The sequence below is a fragment of the Microchirus variegatus genome (genome assembly GCF_963457635.1).
Source record: "Microchirus variegatus genome assembly, chromosome: 7".
Taxonomy (NCBI): Eukaryota; Metazoa; Chordata; class Actinopteri; order Pleuronectiformes; family Soleidae; genus Microchirus; species Microchirus variegatus.
The window spans coordinates 10,817,240-10,838,077 of record NC_139808.1 but is presented as its reverse complement, the minus strand read 5'-3'; the positions used below and the strand labels follow the sequence as shown (position 1 = coordinate 10,838,077).

General features: G+C 37.8%; 2 protein-coding genes across 2 annotated transcripts; both read right to left on the bottom strand.

Annotated features, from left to right (window-relative positions):
- Positions 1-129: 129 nt before the first annotated feature.
- Positions 130-5,983, bottom strand: LOC310929806 (immunoglobulin-like and fibronectin type III domain-containing protein 1; the record flags this gene model as incomplete). The annotated part of the gene is made up of 6 exons (XM_083892653.1): positions 5,918-5,983; positions 2,922-3,009; positions 991-1,113; positions 740-879; positions 552-651; positions 130-179 (listed from the first exon to the last, which is right to left on the bottom strand). Exons 2-6 carry the CDS (start codon positions 2,956-2,958, stop codon positions 130-132), a joined length of 450 nt encoding a protein of 149 aa, XP_083748779.1. The 5' UTR covers positions 2,959-3,009; positions 5,918-5,983.
- LOC310929805 (immunoglobulin-like and fibronectin type III domain-containing protein 1) lies at positions 4,392-20,048 on the bottom strand (the record flags this gene model as incomplete). Its single annotated transcript, XM_083892652.1, has 24 exons — positions 4,392-4,455; positions 4,642-4,699; positions 7,493-7,819; positions 8,570-8,866; positions 9,823-10,015; positions 10,146-10,225; positions 10,363-10,491; positions 10,576-10,755; positions 11,032-11,334; positions 11,425-11,718; positions 11,806-11,947; positions 12,474-12,535; positions 13,328-13,372; positions 14,300-14,362; positions 14,867-15,163; positions 15,261-15,533; positions 15,636-15,804; positions 15,886-15,999; positions 16,121-16,313; positions 16,397-16,478; positions 16,721-16,820; positions 17,499-17,638; positions 19,169-19,291; positions 20,003-20,048. 24 exons carry the CDS (start codon positions 20,046-20,048, stop codon positions 4,392-4,394), a joined length of 3,774 nt encoding a protein of 1,257 aa, XP_083748778.1.
- Between the last annotated feature and the right edge of the window lie 790 nt (positions 20,049-20,838).

Below are 20,838 nucleotides of genomic sequence, written 5' to 3'. Positions count from 1 at the left end.
ATCCTGTGTTTGTCCATTTCCTGAATAAAAAAACCCAAAACTTATAACAAGATTCAGGTTTGCAGTTTCAATACAGACTTGTTGTTAGACACACTACTGAATTTTAAAGAGCACATTTAAGGTCCTTTATTATTCTGTGGTAAACTTCATACCTGCCTGGCCTTTCTTCATTAAACCGCCTGGAAGAAAACATGAAAAAATATTAGTGAACATTTACGATTTTGAATGCCGTAGCGGCTAGCAGCAAAAAGACCCAGGTTTGTGGAGTTTGCATGTTCTCCTATGGTTTTCTCCAGGTACTCCGGTTTCCTCCCAAAAAATGGTTAATTGAACACTCTAAAATGCCTGTTGGGGTGTGAACGTGAAGGTCAATGGTTGTTTTGTGTCTGTATGTTGGCCCTGTGATGGCAACCTGTCCAGGGTGTACCCCGCCTTTCTCCCTCTGTCAGCTGGGATCAGCTCCAGCGACCCGTGACACTCATGTGGAGGATAAAGTGGTAGACGATGAATGAATGAATGAATGAATTTTGCATAGTAAGTCTGTCTCTTACCTTCAGTAACATTGAGTGTTGCAGTGCAGAAAGCCTTTCCATACTCGTTGGTTGCAAAGCACTTGTAGGTATCGGCATGTGCGATTTTAACATTAGGTATCTGATAAAACAACATTTACATTTGAAGACATGCATTGTAGTGCTCAATACACAATTTAGCGTTAAAAAAAAAAAATATATTTTCTTACCTCTAGAATGTGCTCTCGAGCCCTTGCATCATATCTGGTCTTGTACTTTTCTGTGTCGTTGATATCACCCTTGTTGCACTCCCACGTAACAGTTGGTGGCGGTGCTCCACTAACCATAGCTTTTAAAATGGCTTTTTTACCTTAGAAACACCAGAAAACACTAGTGAGTAACACATTGATATCGTTAATATTAGTTTCTGCTTAGAATTGTATTATAACAGTTTATTTTGGTACTTTTCCTTTTTCTTTACCTTCTTGAATAGTTGTAGCCATCGGCTTACGGGTGAAGTCAGGTGTGGACTTTCCGAGAGGCACCAACTCCACACATTGAATGATTGTAACTCCGGAAACTCTGGACATTTTCTTGATAGCCACTGTTATAACCAGAAAATATATTTAAAACAATTACATTTATATATTCAGTAAATTATAGACCATAACTCATGTTAATTATTCGAGATTTGTTAAGAAACACATTAATAAAGATTCATTACTAATGCAGTTCCATCAGTGTCTCACAAGAGGTCAGTGTTTCCCTTCTCATACTTAGCAACAATCACAGCCACTATATTTAATGAGAAGAGCTTTAATTTGAGGCCGTCAAACTGATCTATTGTTTGATTTTTTTAAATGAAATTTGTAAATTTTGTAGTTTCCTTATGGAAGTTTACAAAGCTAGTATAAAATTTAAAATTGAATATACATCGTCGTCGAGAAAATGCAAATGAACAGAAATTGTCTTTTAAAATACTATTTTTTTTTTAAGGCTTTGACAAGGTTGAGGAGCCACACTGCCAAAAGTTGCATCAACTCCGGTTTTTAGCTCAGCCAGCTGAACCATTCGCATGTCCTCACTGTGCAGGCAGCAAAAGAGCGATCGGTATCACTTTTTTCCATCCTTTCCCCCATCTAACATTTCGCCTGTATGATGACTCACACCACACACAACACTAAGCTCATTCAGCAGCTGTTGAAATCACAAGCTCCAGCTGACCATCTGTTACTTTTTCGGCACAGGCATTATACCTCATCATGAGTCAGAGCTGCTGTAGTCACCTTCGGCCTGAGCGTTTAACACATTGCTACATCCCAATAGGTCAAACAGAGAGTGAGGGGTAGAATCAAGCAGAGCTGCAACTAACCATCATTTTCATAATCAACTAATCTGTCGATTTCCTCCATTATTCGAGTAATCTTTTGGTCCATAAAATGTCAGAAAATGTTGATCAAATGTCTTGTTTTTGTCCGCAAATCAAAATGATTAAATTTTAATGATTTCTTTGTGATGTGGAGCAAAGAAACCAGAAAATATTCACATTTAAGAAGCTAAAACTATCTTGTTTTAATCATTAAAAAAAGCTTCAAATTGATTATCAAAATAGTAAACAATTAATTTAGTAATCGATTAATCTAGACATTTTTTCAGCTATATAATCAAGCTTAAGCAACCCTTTATAACTGCTATACAACAGCTGTACATGTTTGAAATGTGGGTATACACCACAAAATCAATAGTTGTACTTGTTTAAAAAACTTTCATTTTCATAATTGTGCAGTGGAAATGGATAAAAAAAAAGAAAGAAAATGACCCAAAAAAAGTCACAAAACAACAACAAACCACCATGGAGAAACGGATGAATTCAAATCCTCCTCTGAAGTGAAGCAACTCTGCAGACAAATATTAAACACAAGAGCTTTTTATATCCCTCCTTCCTATGTGAGCAGCTTTTTAGATTACTTCTTCTCTGCGGTGGGCTTGAATATTCATCAAACTGTATGTGTCATATTTTAAGGCGTGGGTTACACACTTGTATCATCTAAATGCAGGCAGGATTATTGTATCCTTGTTCCTCAAGCACTGATTCATGCATACACTAAGTCTGTTAGGACAACAGTCCGTTGTTTGCCTCTGCATACCAATCACCCCTGGAAGACATTATGGATTTGGACAGGATCAGACACCTTCAGTGAGATTTTGTTGGCTGCACAAAGCTGATATCCCCCTCATAAACCACTCTAAACCACCAACACAAGGCCTCTGAAAAAGTCGGAATGGTTTTCACACTCAGGATAATGTTTTTCTGAGGTACAAAAGTACATTCAAAATGTGTCCTACTGTCCTCACATTCACATTGAACTTTATTTTCCTTGTAAGTGATGAATATAAAACTCCATTACTTACCTGTGGCTTTTTGGTGCTGGTTTTTGTCTGCACACATTGCAATGTTGTCAGTGGTTTTGTCCTAAAAAGAATCAGAATCACCTTGTGGCTGAAACACAAAGAAAAAGTTTCACAACTATTTGTGTTTTTGTATGTGGATCTTTATGGAGAACATTTTATTAAATGGGAAGAACTAGTTAAAAATATGGCACTAGCGCTGATCTGACTCACACTCTGCAGAGTTGGAAAAGGGTTGACAGGAAACTAAGCTTGATGTATTGATCTTCTGTTGTTGTAGTCACTTTTGCTCTGCTTGATCATGCTAAGAATAAAGCTAATCCACTTTGTGCAAAGTGTTTTAGAGTTTAATGGATTGCTCTGTAAGAAACCTTTCGTCTAGCCACATTTTGACCTAGAGAAAGCCTTTCTCTGCTTAGAATAACAATATGGCTCACCGTTTAAATTCTGCTGGAGGCACAGTGTTATTTATAACAGATGAGCAGTCTCTGCAAATTTAAGTAGTAGCCTTTTGAGTAGACCAAATTTACACTTGATATCCCCTAATGACAAGTGGAAACAGAATTTCAGAAATCCAGTTGTTCTTGCACCTTTGGCAGAGATTACACCCTCAAGTCTTCTTGTGTACAGTTTGACAGGCTTGGCACACCTGGATTTGGAGATTTTCAACTATTCTTTTCTGCAGATCCTCTTGGATTAGGACTCTTGCCAAGCAGCCATTTTTTTGGGGAGCTTTAGAGATGCGGGACATCCAGAGAGTTGTCCCTAAGCCACTTCTGTCTATCTTGGCCACGTTTCTTAGCCTAACCCAGGTCTGTGCCCCAAAAAGAAAATTCATCTGAGCTGTGCGGTTAACTTCTTAAACCACATGGCATTTCCCAAATCATGTCCAGTCTGGTGAGCTCCAAGCAAGGCGTAGAAAACATCGCAAAGATGATTTAAAAGCAACCTCTCACTCACAAAAATTACATTCCCAACCAACCTGCATTCTGAGTTAGTTTTGTAAGTACATATTTTCTTCTGGTTTATGTTTTTTTTCATGTACTATCAGTCGTGTTGGATTTCATAAATATTTGAGGCAAACTTCAAACTGGGAAGAGGAGGGTTGGTGTTTGCAGCATGTAACAAAATGAGATGCCAAACAGCAGACCACAGTTGGAGACTAGTTGGGCTCCAAACATACACATGTATGAAGATTAGTTGATGATCATTGTGTTTTTTTGTGCAGTCAATCTAGCAGCAGATGACCACAGTTTGAAAAACCAACCCCAACCAGGTGGTTTTGGTAATTAGGCCTAACCTCATTATCATCACTATCATTCCCTCAAAATGTCAAAAGTGCCAAAAGACAGTCACATTGATATGCATGCCTGTAGTGTGTGTTTCTGTAATTTGTTATTTTTTGTGACTAATATGCCATCCCATAACACTGATTGACATTGATTTGTCACTGATACAGTCAATATAGTCTGGCTAAACTTCTATCTCTGTAATTCGAGCATTCTGTGACTGCTTGGGTTGTGAGAACTTCAGGCACCTAAAAATGGAGCCATGAGCCGGAGATGGGTTGGGTAGAAATACCCTGCCTTGGATGTTCTACTCGTGTGTCATCTGTCTCCGTATGACATCAGCCTGTCAAAGTATTCCTTGACTTCCATGCGTGACCCATGCAGACAGTTGGAGACGCGCTAAGAAACTGTTAATGAGGAATGTGAAATCTCACCAAGCGGCTGACTCTGCCCAGCTGCCTATGGAGTCAAGTGGCTGTGCCAGCAGTTTAACTGCTCATGATCCAAACATAGACAGTGACACTTAATCTTTTTTTACAACAAAAAAAAAAACACGTCTCCAAAAGACAGCAATATTATGTTTCTAATTAGGGTCAGATTGATAATTACCAGACTTGAATGTAATAATGAAACTCAAATTGCTTGTTCTGTGTAGATATGTGTAGCTTTGATTTTGTTTGAAGGTGAAAAAAAACATAGACTCTGTATACTTTATTCACCAATCAACGAAACAAAAAAACTTTGCAAGAAAGTTGATGAGATGCAGGATTTAATTAAAACAAGCCCGAGGCTATAGGCAGCAAACTGGAGTTGACTTTGACCTCCTTCCACTGAGGCATTCAGGTCAAGTACCAGTGTAGGTTATAAAAAAAATAAAATGTTAATCATAATGTTAGTATTTGCAGAGGTGAGAGGTTTGCAATTAAAACAAAATGAGCTGCACATTATGGCCATAAGGCTTTTATATGGTTATATTGTTACATTTTTAGGACCAGTAGTGGAACACAGCAAAAAAAAGTATATTTGACCTTGAATATTTACAACCCCACAAAGAATTATATTAAGGGTTTTGTGTGCACCACACTTTCTGCAGTGCAAAGTCATCACAGGGCCCTGCTAAATCCTTTGTTAGTTATGGTAAGCCAACGGCTAAGATCATATTCTTTACAGAATTGTGACACACTGTTGAGAGCATTAATGTCAGTATTACAGGGTAATCTCAGGAGCTTCATACATATTTTCTGTGTTTTTTTAGACTCTGCACCATTAATTCTTGGAATATGTCACAAAAGTAAAAATTTGGATTAAATACATTTGTAGACATAGTTTCTATGCTTATCACAGTACACATACTATAAACTATAGTCTAACGTTTAAGTTAGACTAAGTTAATTGGCTGTAGCATTTTGTGTCTGAAAAACCAAAGTATCTGCAGGTCATAACATCTTTAAAAGATTGTTTAAAATTCAGAAACAGATTTGTATTTATAATTTATAAAGCTAGTTAAAAGCTATGCTTTTACATGTCTCAAATGTAATAATTAAATTATAATTAGACCTGAATGTATTGTCAGACTCAATGTTAATTTTCTCTCCACAAATTATTTCTGTGACTTGGGGGTAAAATATCTTCGATGAAGAATTCAATTCCATTTATATTTTCTTTCATAAAAATTGACCAGTTTGGAACAAATAAATAAAATACACTTACTTTCAGTTCTTTGTCGACGTTCTATGTTCTGCTTTCCACCTTCAGCCTTTACTCTCTGTCTGTCTATGCAGTGTTGGACTCCCCTTTTTGTTGGGTGATCAAAACAATATCTGAGCACTTAGAAACCCAAGCACGGCTGAAATGTAGTTGGTAAAAACCCATATTATAGCAGTGTTAAATTGTGGTGGTTCATCTTACTAATCCCTATGAAAGCGATCAGTTTGCGGGCGGCACTGGAAATACATTATGACCATTCATTAGATCTGTTATCGGACACATCCAGGCTATAGCTTTCCACTATTACCGGTGACAATATAAAAACTCCAGCGGCATCATATATTAATATCTTTGTATGTATCAAGATTCATTCATGCCAGAGTTTAGAAACCGCTCATCACACTAGTGATGCATGTCACTGCTTGTTAGTCACGGTTTAGCTGGACAGAGATCCACAGAGGTCCCTCAGGAGACATTGCAGAAACTCGTCAGTGTCAGCTTCACAAGGTCTTTGGTAATACAATCTATCTACTGTGGACTTTATTGGTCAGTGAATATTAACACGAGACATTTTATATAGGAAAATAAGCCGTGCTTGATATGAATGGATTGGCACCAGTTGGTTCCAATTAGCCTCCAAAAGTATCATCCGAAATTCTCACAGTGTGACAGCGGTATTCATAAAAAGGATGGTTGTTCATGATGGTGGTGGGGTCATGTACTCGCTGTACCAAGCGTGATTTTGTGTTCAGATTGTCAGAGGTTAAAAAAGCATGGCTTATGTAGTTGGTTTGAATAGTCACCTCCACCTCGTAAAAGAGATATAACTGCAAAAGAAAAATACAAATGTCACCCTTGACCTGGAGGAGCATCCATCCATCCGAATATTATTTTTTTCTTTTGTAGCTTACTGAATTATTTTCACAAACAGTAAAACAACTTTTTGTGTGTTCCTTTAAGTTTTTGCTTTAAGCTGTTGATTGCTATTTGACTGAATATAATAACTAGAATAACTAAAGTGCGAAGTTACAGATTGTTTTATAGACTTTTTTTGGGAGTGGCTCAGTTGGATATATATATATATATATATATATACATGTATGGAAAAGCAATATAAAATGGGCAGTAGGTTCACAAGGGCTTAATGTAGTACTGCAGTGTGCGTGGAGTCATGGACTTTGGATATGGGAGACGTGCTGCTTGAAACATTTATGACTTTAATGGTAGTTACCACCAGTATGTTTCTGCCAGTGAGGTCAATAAAAGCTATTTCAGTGTCACAACAGATAAAGAAAAGAACACTACACCGATGTCACTTTGTTGATTTATTGTGGTGAAGACTTCAAATATGTGATAGATTTCAAATGAGTTATTTTGTATTTTAATATTTTTAAATGATAATACAACAGTAGGTTTTCAGTGAAGCAAAATGTAATAAAACATTCCGCTTCCTTGCATTCCAGAATATCTCAATGTGCAAGTCACGTCATTTCAATCTGTTGGAAAATGCAGATAGAAGTATGGTCAATTATAGGCAATCATAATCACAATATGCACTTAAAAGGAATCAGCTCTTACCTCTAACGGCAAGTTTGGTGAAACACTCCGCCTTGCCAAACGAGTTGACTGCGACCACTTTATATTCCCCACTGTCCTGCGGTCGGACTCTGAATATAAACATGGAGCATACTCCAAAAGAGTTTGTGATGTAGTAGTTGCTGTCAGAGTTGATACAGACGTCATTCAGGTACCAGGATACAGTGGGTGTTGGGCATCCCCGCACGGCACAAGTCATATAGAGTTGGTATCCTTTCGGTGGAGTGTGGACTTTCAGAGGGACCAAGATGGATGGAGGCCTCTCAAAGCCAACTTCTTTTAAGTGAACTCTATTTGCGGTTATTGGAACTTTAAAGGGAGAGAAAAATATAGTTATTAGGTTACATGATAATTTTCTTTTAATCAAATATTTAGGATATTCATTTGTACCTCTCATATTTATACAGCAGGTCCAGGTTATACTCAGACTGAGAATTTATTATACATTTAAAATGTGCGACGGGAGCATTTAAACTCTGTAGAAAAGTACAGAAAATGCTCAGTCACTTGCATTTTAACTAGCACTCTGATTCCCAGACTCCCAGTATGATTTATAAAGTACAGACAAACCAACTAAGCTGATACCAGTGGAATTAGCATATCAATATCAAGCCGTACTAGCAATTATAAAATGGATTAATAAAGTGACCACAATTTTTCACTGCTGACATTGCACGTGAATTTATTTCAGTAATGTGCCCTAATCTTGGTGTACTAATCGTGACCCATGAGCTTTAGTGACTCAATGCAGTCTAAAACATTACTTTTTACCCAGGGGTTTTACTTTTTGTGATCTCTGAATATTATACAGGCACAAACTCATCTCCAATGAAAATGAGTGCAGGAGTATGCAAATAGGCTTGGAGTGTTATCAATACATTTGACTTTCTTTCAGTAACATCTTTACAATTTCTAAGCTGTAGTTTGTGTTATAGTTAATTTTTTTGTCTACATACTGAACATGTAAAGGATAATGTTTGAATGTGAAATTGTCACTTTAATGTGTAGTTTAGTATATTAATGAATTGCATGAGCAAAATACAAGTCAAAATAATCTACCTCTGTTGCTATTGGTGCCCCATGTCGGTGACTCAGAAGCATCTGAAAGGCCCATGTCATTCTTGGCATAGATCCGGAAATGGTACTCTATCCCATCCATGATGTTGTTGGCTGTGTATTTGTTAGTCAAGAGGCGGTCTGCTACGGTCTTCCATACTCTGGTGTTGGAGTTGTGTTGAGACACCACATAGTACAAGCGGTCATCGAGCTCCTGGTCTGGAGAGGGTGCCCACGACACCACCACCTTGCCATGGACTGTTTGCTCCAACTCCACTGGCCCTGGAGTCTTGGGTTCATCTAGCAAGTGCGATAACATGTAGGTTATGATACTGAATATTTGTTCTGTTTTTTATCTGCTTGCAGGAAAGTTTATGAAATTCTTCTTTGTAAAGAGACATTTTCCCTCTAGTTTTTGTCTGCTTTGCACTAGGTTTTGGCAGTATCCACATTTTAATACAGTGAACCTTCTTCCCATTTACCTTGGTGTGTACCTTACTACTGTGACTAATTTAAAAACATGCAAATACATTTAATTGAAAACAGTTCGATAACAAATGTATCAATGACACAACTGGTTTTGTCTGTTGGTTTATTTTTTAGATTCTATGGATATATAATTACACCTAGAACATTGATTTTTATGTTTTTACAATTTTACAATTGCATTTATAAAAAAATATTTCCTCTCAAATGACTACTAATATGTGTTGAATTTAAATTTAAAAGGTAAGGTCAACTAAACCTCCTCTTCTGAGGTTAAATGCATGATTTTAAAAATGCCAAGAAGTGGGCTGACACCAGAGTGAGGGAGAGGAAGTAGTAGGGAGAGTGGGCAGCAGTGCAGGGCTGGTAGTGGTCTGGTAGTGAAATCTGACCCTGAATTTCAGCTGTGTGCGGTCCTCAGTGAAATTAGCCACTGTCGCTCACTCCACACTTCAGGCGGTGGAGACAGAGAAAGGCTAAGTGGCATTTTTCAAAGGGTGGAGGAGTCTGGGATAACTCGAGCTGGTTGGACAAGAGGGTGGAAAAAAAGCTTGCACCAGTGACACAGGCATGGACTAAGAAAGCTGACCAGTGAGGCCATAGATATTTATCACAACATGTATAATTTCAATACTGTAAACTGAATTGTAAAGACTTGCACCTGGATCAGCAAATAACAAGGTGATTATTACACTTAAATGATTACATTGAGTAAATATCACCACAAATAATCATTAATCAACATATCACCAGTTGTAACTTGTCCTTACCTGTGACTCGAACCTCAATGTCAAATGAAGCCTCGCCCTCAGAATTTCTGGCAATTATAGTGTAGATGGCTGAATCTGACCGCTTTGCTGAGGGAATGGCAAGCTGAGACATTCCCTCTGTATTAATAATGTTAATCCATGGGGAGATGGGCTTGTCATCCTTTAGCCAAGTTATCTGAGCTGTAGGCTCTGCCTGGAGATATTATTGTCACATAAAAAAGTTAAGTGTATGACATTGCTGAATTAAGCATAACATTGATTGATAGATTTGCGATTTTTTACAAAAGCAAGAGGGTCTGTTGAACAGATGGGTTTATTCATACCATGTAGCAAACTTTGACCCGAGCCATATTTCCTGCTCTGACAACAATGAAGTCCTCTGGATCTTTAAAATAAGGTCTCACTGGATAAGGAACAAACACAAACAGATTGACACAAAATCCCCGTAAAATGCAGACAGGGTTAAAAAAAAAAAGGATAATGTGGGATAACAACAGGGTTAAATCATTAACATCAACATTTTAGGGACTGAACACTTACTGTTGGGATTCTTTGCACACACCATTGCAGATGGGGGGCTTAGGTCTCCAGATCCAGACTCATTGATTGCTGCAACTCTGAATTCATATTCTGCTCCTTCGGTGATGTCTTTAACTGCACAGTTCACATCTAGAAATACAACGGCAAGGATGAGAATCATGAAAAGAAAGCATGAAATGAAACATGAAATGTGTTGTCTTGTTTTCGACAAACCTTCAATAGGATCATTAAGTCCATTCAGTGCAATCCACTGATTTGTGTCCTTCTTTCGTTTCTCAATCTGATAACCGACGATTGGTACTCCTCTGTCATTCTCCGGAGGAGTCCAGGTCAAATTGATGCATGTCTTCGAGGTACTCACCACTTTGGGAGTGCCAGGTGGACCAGAGAGTACTGGGGAATAGTCATGTAATTAAAGGTCATTATTAATAATAGGAAGACATTGAATAAATTGAGGCTATATACACATTATTATTGCATGGATTTACATGCAATGCCTCTTTTGAGATAAAGGTGGCCTTTTGTAGCAACCAAATAGTGTTGGTGATAAACAATTTAAAGTGATCACAAAACCTATCCGAAGAAATTTTTCATTTATTACACCTGAGGGAGATTAACATGGGATTTGCCGAGGAACACTAAATGAGACTTCTATTTTCCTACACTCACTCATTATGCCAGCCATAATGCTGTCGGCTGTCTCCAGTGCATCACTGAGACCCTCAGGGTTTTCTGCATAGATTTGATAGTTGTATTTCTTTCCGTGTGACACATTCTTGTCTCTGAAGGAAGTCTTGTCAGCAGACACGTCCCCAAGTTTTGTCCACAGACTCTGTCCTGCCTGCTGCCGTTCTATGATATAGTTGGTGACAGCTGAGCCACCGTCATCTTTTGGAGGATTCCACTTAATCTCAATTAGAGAGGATGTGGTTTCGACAGTGCTGACTGGACCGTCTGGTGGACCTGGACGATCTGAAAAAAAACCATATGGATTTGGTTACTGGTGATCAGTGTGAAACTCAGTATTTAAAGTTTTTCTTATTAGATTCCTGGATTCTGTACCAAGCACAATAAGCTGAGATGTGGCCTCTACCGCTCCAAGTGGGTTTTTGAGCTGGATCTTTATTTCCCCTGTGTCTGTCCGCAGACAGTCTCTGAACAGCAGTCGACTGTGATTGGGCTCTCTCACAATCTTTACTCCTCCTCCGTCTTTGATCTCGGTACCATTCTTAAACCAAATGACCATCAAAGACTCCTGAGGTGTGAAGGGCATCTTGAAAGCAGCATTCTGCCCCACTCTGACAATCACAGGTTTGGAGAAATTGTGAAGGCTGTCCTGGTCAAATTCAGGTACATCTGTAAAGAACAAAGTATAATTCAGTTTATCAAACTTGAAGTCATGTCCTTCATATATTGCGATTAAGGCAGGGATGTATATCATACCTCCAATATTGACCCTTCCTTGAGTTCTTTGTTCCCCTGATACAAAACTATAAAGTCCAGAGTCGTCGTCTGTGCAGCTTTGAATAGTTAGTGTGTGAGAGGTTCCATCTTTGGTCATGGTGACCCCTGCATTTGAGTTGATCTAGCAAATTAAAGGTGAAAGGTACACATTAATACTTTTGTTTACTACTTATTTGGTAGTTTTTACTTCAAACTTCTAGATGTGCTACTTAAAGGGATAGATCGGGTTATTTGAAGTGTGGTTTAAATTAGTTACGGAGTGCTGCCTGGCTGCACTCTGTGCGCACCCCGAGTAAAATATGCACCAGCTTAAGTCTTGAGTCAAACCTGCTTGCATGCTTCAACAAAGTCAATTGAGAAATTTTGTGATTGGCACACATTCTGATTTGGTTGGATTACTAGTTCAGATTTACCAAAGTCACAAAAACTTATCTCAGACAACATATTGGTAGACCAGGAGCTCCTGTTTCCTAAGCTAAAAACAATAATTTTGTCAGCAGTTTACAAATGTCAGTTTCCAATAAATTAAAGCTGCCTACTGGCAAGATGAAGCTGCAAACATTATTAGGATATTGTGTAGTGGGTATAGACTTTACTAGGTTATTTTTTGATGAAGTTCCTATAATCCTATAATTTCTGGACTGTACCTGCTGTCCATCTTTGAACCAGATTCCATCGCATTCCACGTTCATCTTCACATTTAATTCAGCTGGCTTTCCACAAAAAGCATGAACGTCAGAGAGTCCGCAGGTAATCACTGTTTCTGGACAAGATACAATGAAGTTATTTTCTACTTTGCACATTAATGGCACCATGCAGCTTTCAGTTTTGGTGTACTTTATAGGTATAGTGCTTAAAAGAACACAAACATAAGTGAATGACCGTCACAAAAGCTTTCTCTATCATATGCTTATTATCGATGATATTCTGTGATTGTCATTAATGCCTGATTGATGGGACCAGTGAACAAATCAATAGGCAGTGCAAAACAGCAACTAAAGATCTATTAAACTACACAAATAAAGTATAAAGAACATTGACATATATCTGTTAAATCATGCTCGATACTTGAGCTCAAAAAGGCTAGAACCATTAGCATCCCACACAATGCATATGCAGCACCCACAGAAGAAATGGCGTCGCTGTGTTTTGAATGATATATACATTATGTACAGTAAAAGTATGTCTTTACATGCTGGTTATTTACCAATTTGGTATTTTACATCCTTCCATCTATGTATTGGTATTTAACTTAAAATGCAAATATGCAAACATATCATCATTTCTCTTGTATTCTTTAGCTGAAAAACAAAGAAGTTTAGTTTGCAGTCTTTCAATGTTTGTGTTACTGTTTTCAGTGTTTAATATTTGGCATACCACCTCCTGAATGTGTGTCTTGTTGATTACTGCCAGTGGCCTCCCCTGAGCGAATACCAGTAATAACAAGAGCAAGTCATTTAAATGTGATTTAGGATATTACTCCCTCACTTGTCTCACTTACCACTTGCCGACTCGCTGGCTGTTGGTGAAGTTTCGTCTGACTGACCTATCAGCAATCACAGACAACATGAACACATTTTATTTGTTTGTATATCTCTATTTTTGGATGAATTACATGACACATGATACTGCTTTTTTTTAAAAAAAGGGTAGCACCGCTCATGCATTTTCTAAATGATCTGTTTATATTACCATTTTCCAAAGTGGTTTGTTGATTATTGATATTTGAACATGTTTTTTCCAGGTTACATAAAGTCTTACAGCAGGTGAAATCAAGGTACAAAACATAATATTGTTAAATTAGCACTCCATTGCTTCTGTGGCTGTTGATGTGTAAAAAAGTTATGTGGCTACCTCAGTATATACGTTATAGCAAACTGCTAATGTTGCAGCCTAACAGCCAGCTGTAAGATAGCTTATGGAATCACGTTTCATTGCAATGTCCGTCAAGTAAGTTTTGTTTATATTTGTCTTAACATGTCGGGAGGGGAGTGCAAAAGTCAGCTGGCAGTGAACGTGCTTGCATTAGACTGGTAATCCATGTAAAGACCATGTTATTGCATTTGAAAACTGATACAACCAGTATGCATTTAACACAGACTTAAAAGTGGTGACACCATTAGCATAAGGTCAGATCCACACTGGATGCCTGTGCGACGTGGAATTTTTTGCTTTTTAAGTTAGAAGGAGAGAGTGACCATGCTGCCCACACTTCATTAAAATGGGGAAAAACACGAGTAACGTCTCTTTGCAATGCATTTAGTAGACAAACAGCTCAACGTAAAGTAAACTATTTATCGAGGTGAAATCTCTGGCCATGCTAAGAAAACTGAAAAGTTAATCTAAATGAGCAAAAATATTGTGACAAAATATCTGACCTTAGAGAGGCAGCCAATCACATAATGAGCTGATAACACAACTTCATAACAGGGTAAACAAACTGGCATTTACATTTATCTGGCGAGGTTCTTACCTGTACCTACTTCCTCCACAACCAATGGAGCAGAAACTACAGTTGTGGTCTCATTTATTATTCCTGTGAAACATTAAATCTAGTTAGTGGTTACCATGTCAACAAATTAACATCATAGGTATGTCATACATATACATATAAGGTTCAACAAAGAATTCACTGTTTAATGTGAATTTAATTTATTTTAAGTTGGTTTATTATTTGCCAACTGTGACTTGCTGTTACATTGAATGCAACGTAATGCAGTAAATAACTAATTACTTACATTAACGTATATATTTTATATTGAGTGAGATTAGTCCGTTTCGTTCGTAGTCATTTCTGTCTTTTATTTTCAATGCGGTGAAAACACAATGCTCAATTGAAATGCTTTGTACATTCATTGACCGTGCCTTTGCAACTCTCTCTACTTCTCACACACATGCACAGCACACACACACAAAGACTGACAGCTGGCACACTCTCAACTGCCACAATTTGCTGGCTGTTCTTTGAGAAACTCTGTATTGTGTCATTGTTTGTGAATTCAGCAGCCAGTTTAATAAATCTTACAGCTGGCGTTCTTACTTGGTTCAGGGTCGTTGGGTGTCTGAAGTGTCGCTGGAGCTGGAGCTCGAGTTGGAGTGGGTTCAGGAGCTGGAGAGATTTCAGGAGCTGGAGCGATTTCAGGAGCTGGAGAGATTTCAGGTGGAGGTGTAGCTGCTGCAGTTTCTTTAGTAGATTTTAACTCTTCTTGTCTTTCCTTTCTTTCCTTTTCTAATTTGACTTGTTGTTCTTGGGCAACCTTCTGCAAGTCCATTTCAGATCCCCCAGCTCTGGTTGTTTTCCTTGCAGCTTTTTTGCCTTTTTGCACATCTTTGTCAGCTAATATGGCAAAGAAATGGTTTACATTCCCTAATCAACCTTAAAGATAATTAATTATTGATTTTTATCAGTTATCCTTCAACTGTTCATATCTTACCTTCAACGACAAGCCATGCATTGCAAGATTTTATTCCTGCACAGGCAGCATAAATTCCCTTGTCTACCACCATACAGTCTTTTACCACCAGCCGATGAATGAGCTTGTCCTCTGAAACCTCAATATCATATTTGTCCCCTTGTTCTAGTGGCAAATTCTTTCCAAACCACAGAATCCTGGAGAAGGGATTTGACAGGACACACTCAAACACAGCATCTTCTCTCTCCTTTGCCTTTACTTCTTCAATTTTCACCAAGAAATCCACCATGGGGACTGGAAAATAAGAACTGAGTAGTCATACATTTACACACATTTACTTTTTTTTTTTTTTGTTGACATTAAGGCTAATTAATCAGGAATGGGTGCAAAACTTACTTTTAAAATCAGTGGAAAACATAGTCACATCCTCCACATCCAGCTGGTACATTCCAGCATCTTCCGGCATCAGGTCCCTCATACTGAAAATATACTTTTTCCCCACTTGTTTAAGGCTATGCCTCAATGCGTCTCCCAACTCTTTTGTATATGGAACCATTTCACCATCCTGTGGGGAAAATGATGAGATTGACTTGTACCCAATTTTTGAACAGAAGGACAGCCAGTTATAACTTTGTATCACACTAACCTTGTAAAGGTAAATTGAGCGGCTTTGTTCAAGAAGGTCTATGTCAATCTCAAAGGATGCAGAACCATCTGCATTGACATGAATAGGCCTCAGGTTAGACAAGCTTTTGACAAACTGGGGAAAAAGGTAGAACAAGAGTTGAGAATCAAGGGGAAAGTATCTGGATATTTTTTAGCAAGTATAGTTAACATGAAATCATATTGAAGGAACAACAACTACTAATTGATAAGCAAACCTGAGCTTGTTCTTCCTCCCTTTCCTTCTTCATTTCACTCAGTTTCTTAAGCATCCAACGAAAGTCTGTGACTCCAAACTCTGCACAGATCCTCTCATAGTCTTTCTTGTCAGCGCTAAGTAAGAGCTCCCAAAACTTTGGATCAATTTCCCCGTCTTTCCTAGCTGGTTGCTCAGATTTTGGACGAATCTTACTAGTCATTAAAAGAGAATGGATAAGTTAAATGTTCTTGCAAATCTGTAGAAGACGCCATTGATACAGTGACTGAAAACCTACCTTTTTCTTTTTAGTACAGTCTTAAAATTCCCATCAATAGCTTCAGCTGCTTGTTGCGGGGGTTTATTCATTTTGAAACCAACTGAAGGCAGAAAAGTGGGTGCTTAACCTTATTATATACAGTCATGTAATTAAAGGATATACACAGAGTGCAGAGTGATTAGTATTGAGATGAGTGCCATAAATTCAAGGATATGCAAAGTATCACATTTAGATGAAAGTGTCCTAAATATGAAGTAGACAGGAAATATTTTGCATATCAAATTACTTTTCGCAATGTTGCTCACATCATTTTTCTTTTGCATTCAACTAAGCAGTCCTTACCTTCAATAACATTCAGAAGTACTGTGACTGTGGCTTGACCGTAGTCATTCACTGCAAAGCATTTGTAGGTATCGGCTTGCTCTGGCGTAACATTTGGCATCTGAAAGATACAAGATGTGCTGAATATAATGGCCATAAGGCTTTGTCACTTTAATTTAATTAAAAAACGGAATTTGGAAAAAAATAAAACGGATTTCATAGGGCCCTACTTTATGCAGAAATGGAAATTATATCCATTCTTATGATTCGTTCAGGTCAATAGATTTGGTTAGGTTTGCACTTAAATCTATAGACATATTGTCTGACAATCAATTTGAACTTGTCCTTCCTTGGCAACTGGTTAATATTTTATATATAAATGTGTGTTTTCCAAATAAGGAGTAACTGTTGTATGGTATTCAATGAACTGTAAGAAAGAAATATACATATTCCTGTGTAACATAAAGCATGTAACTGACTACTACGATGATGAAACAGGACACCAGGTACAGGCTCTGCACACTTTATAGCTGGACAGCCAAATAATGTGTAACTCTACACTTCTTATTTATATTTTCAACTTTGAATAGCAGTGAGCTGCAAAGATACTGGTGTCAGATACGCTCAGCCCAGTTTGTTGAGTGGCGGAAGACCGAATGACCTGAATGTTATTAAACGATTTCTTGCTCTTTCTTTCTATTTCTCATGATCTATTTTTGTCTGTTCTATTTCTGTCCGTCTTTTGCATAAGCATGCTGCTGTACAGTATCGCTGCAAATTGATAGCCCGTATCACTTGCCTCAAATGTATGCTCATTGGAATTGGGATCATATTTGGTTTGGTATCTTGATGTATCAGACACATCTCCATTGTTTCTGCTCCATGTTACAGTCGGCTTTGGGTCTCCAGTGACAATGGCTTTAAAAAAGGCAAATTTTCCTGTAACAAAAAACCAACAGTAAGGTCACCTCTTATACTAATTTGACTGAAAACACAGAGAAACGGCTACTCCTATAATTGACTGCACTTGACATGTTAGCAAACATGACTTATTACTAGGCTTGGTTGAATACTTGTTGTACTTGGTCTATTATTTCTGTTCTTGTAATGGACTGTTGTAGGTGATTACTCACACTGAGAGACTTCTATGCAGAGGTCTGGTCATTTTACCAATGTGTAACTCATCAGAGACATCTTTGCCGCAATGGAATATTTTTCTAATGTAAAATAATATTTACAGTGGAGGAGACATGCTTTCTTTCTTTTAGCTCGAAGAGCATTGGGGAGGAGCACAGATGAGACTTTTATCACTTTCGAGCTGAAATGGTGTAAAACTTCATGGTCCCCCGCACACATGAACTTGGCGTTTAGCTGCCACTTCAATCAGCTTCAACTGTTTCACACTGAACATACACTGCTCTGCGCTACCACTGTTGGTCTTATTTATATCCACTAAGAATGCTTGCGTGCTGACATAAAGGCTTCAGAGCGTCACTTTTATGTCTCAGTCTCATTGTTTACTTGCGGTGACCTGCGGTGACATTTTATTCTACCCCCTCGCAGCACTGTGCTACATCCCTGACGAGCCCCCCAGTGTGAGAAACAATTAACTTTGATGTTGCTGACAATGTTGTCATGTTTGCAAACCCCATATTTTTTTTATGTATTCATTCAGAAATGGGTGGAAATAAGTTCTTAGTACATTGCAGTTATTGAAATTTTTTTGCCAGATGCATCGGCAATAACGCATCTCTGCAAAATTTAATAATCAACTGTCGATTGCCTGAATATTTAGGGATGTATCACTATCAGGTATTGGTCCAACAGTTTGCATGCACTTGCATTAATATTTGCAAAACTACACCTATACATAACCTCACCTTTATACTGTTGTGTTTCCTCTCGTTCATCAGGATTCAGACTTTATTATTATTATTATTATAATAATATGTTCATTATTCTAATTGGGCTTAATGTTTCCCCACCATTCATCAAAAGCTTTCTCACAACCAAGCAAAATTGCTATGGAAATGAAACTGTCTCTGAAACGAAAACAAATTGAATCAAACAAATTGGAAAAAGAATCATCCTTGCAAATTGGAATTAAATTGATTCAGGATACCAGTAGCAATAATCAGCTCTATTTTTAATGCAATTGTAAGTATTAATGGGATTTTTAATTACTTAGCGATACTCCGTATTGGCAAATACCAAAATAGAAATACTCATACCTCATCTCTATTTTAACATGTATGTTATTTAATGCTTTGTATTATTTCTCTAATCCAAAATTTTACTTTTTTTTCGACTATTGTTTCTCCTTGTGGTTTTAAATCAAGGCCATTGTAGAGAGCAGATAGCAGAGCTCTGCTCCAGTTGCCTTGCACAAAATGTCTAATCACATACATTCCACCTTGTAATGTTTTCTGAAATTTGTGTTTTAAATGCTTCTTCAATTATCAGTCCTACCCTCTTGGATGGTCAAAGCAATTGGCTTGCGGGTGAAGTCTGGATGGCTCTTTCCCTCTGGCAGTGTCTCAATAAACTGTGTAATCATCACACCAGGCACCCTGGATCTTTTCTTGATCCCCACTGTTGGCATTGGAAAATTGAATGTCAGAAACGAAACATTTGTTATTCACAAATATTCACCATTTGAGATTGTGACTTTAGCCTCTTGATTTGTATTACTCACATAAACTACACTAAGACTCATTCTAATAAATTATACATCAGAACATTTCATGTTGCTCAGTTACTGTCACTTAGATATATTATGCGACACGTGTTCACAGCTGTTTTCACAATACACTTACATGTCAGTATTTCATGCCTGTTTGAGTAGGAAAAGACAGCTATACTTGTTTTTCTGATGTCCACTAAACATACCTCCTGTACCATTGCAGTCCTCTGCATTGGCACTTTACGAGTCATGTATTACACATTTCATTGGATTATGGATAAGACTAAAATCAATTTAAATGTGAGATAGGGCTGGGAGATAAAAGGATATATATACATTTTTCTTCGATTACAAACAAGATACACTTGATATAACTTCGATAAGCTAATAAGCTAATTTCATCCCAGTTTTGACAGGCAATCCAAGCAGCCAATGACAATGAGAGAAACCAAACATGGGGCTGCAATCGCTGAAACATCGCACAAGAGTGTTGACAAAAGAAGACTGACACAAAAAGCAGTGAAGACACAAACATCAGTGCCATCCCCTGGAAAACACAATGCAAGGCTTTATAGTCTCAGACACAAGTCTCTTTAAAGCTAAAATAATTAAATGCCTACCTTGACCAGTGGCTGCTCCATCAGTCACCTTCGAGCTTCTCAGCATGGTGGGTTGTTTGTTTCCTTGATTGAGTTATCAAAATTCCTCCAACTGCAACATGGAGACAGACTTTAAGTGTGTTTTTAATTACGCTTTGTTATTGTATCACATTTTGGGCACAGGTCCTTTCCTACATTGTCACCTTGTTTCTGCATTAGCTCAACATTTACATTTGAAAACCTGGCTTTAGAGGAGGCCTTTAGCTTTTTACATGACCTGAAAGTAATGTATACTGTCTTCTATAAGTATGCGACTGCAAACTTCACACATATATCAGAAGTGTCCAATGCATTTTATGTGAGGCTTCAGAAACTGCCTGAGAGCCTCACCAATAGTTTGTCAGCAGAGAAAGAATCGCTGTTGTAGCCTCGAGCATCAGGGTTTTTTTTAATTTGTAAAACCACATCTTCTGATGGAAGGTAAATGGAAAGTAAAATACCATAGTATGGCGGAGTCATTGTTGGGCTGTTGAGAATGAAAATCAATAACCTCCCTAAATTGGAAATTATAAAACAATAAAAATAGTCTGCAATTTATGCTTAGTCATTCTGTGTTGCATGATTCAAGAATTTATAACATTCTAGGTTCAGGTGCTCGCTGTGCGCTAAAGGCAGTTGGGGAACTGATTTATTTTCATACATTCTCTGGCAGCTCGTAAAATGTTCCCGTTATCTGAGTTGTCTGCCTTTTATAAGACAAACTAAAAATTCTACTGATGCCCATAACGTTTATCACAATAGGTTGTATAACTCTTTTTGCCAAACTGAACAAAATGAAAAATGAGGTGTGTATCTCT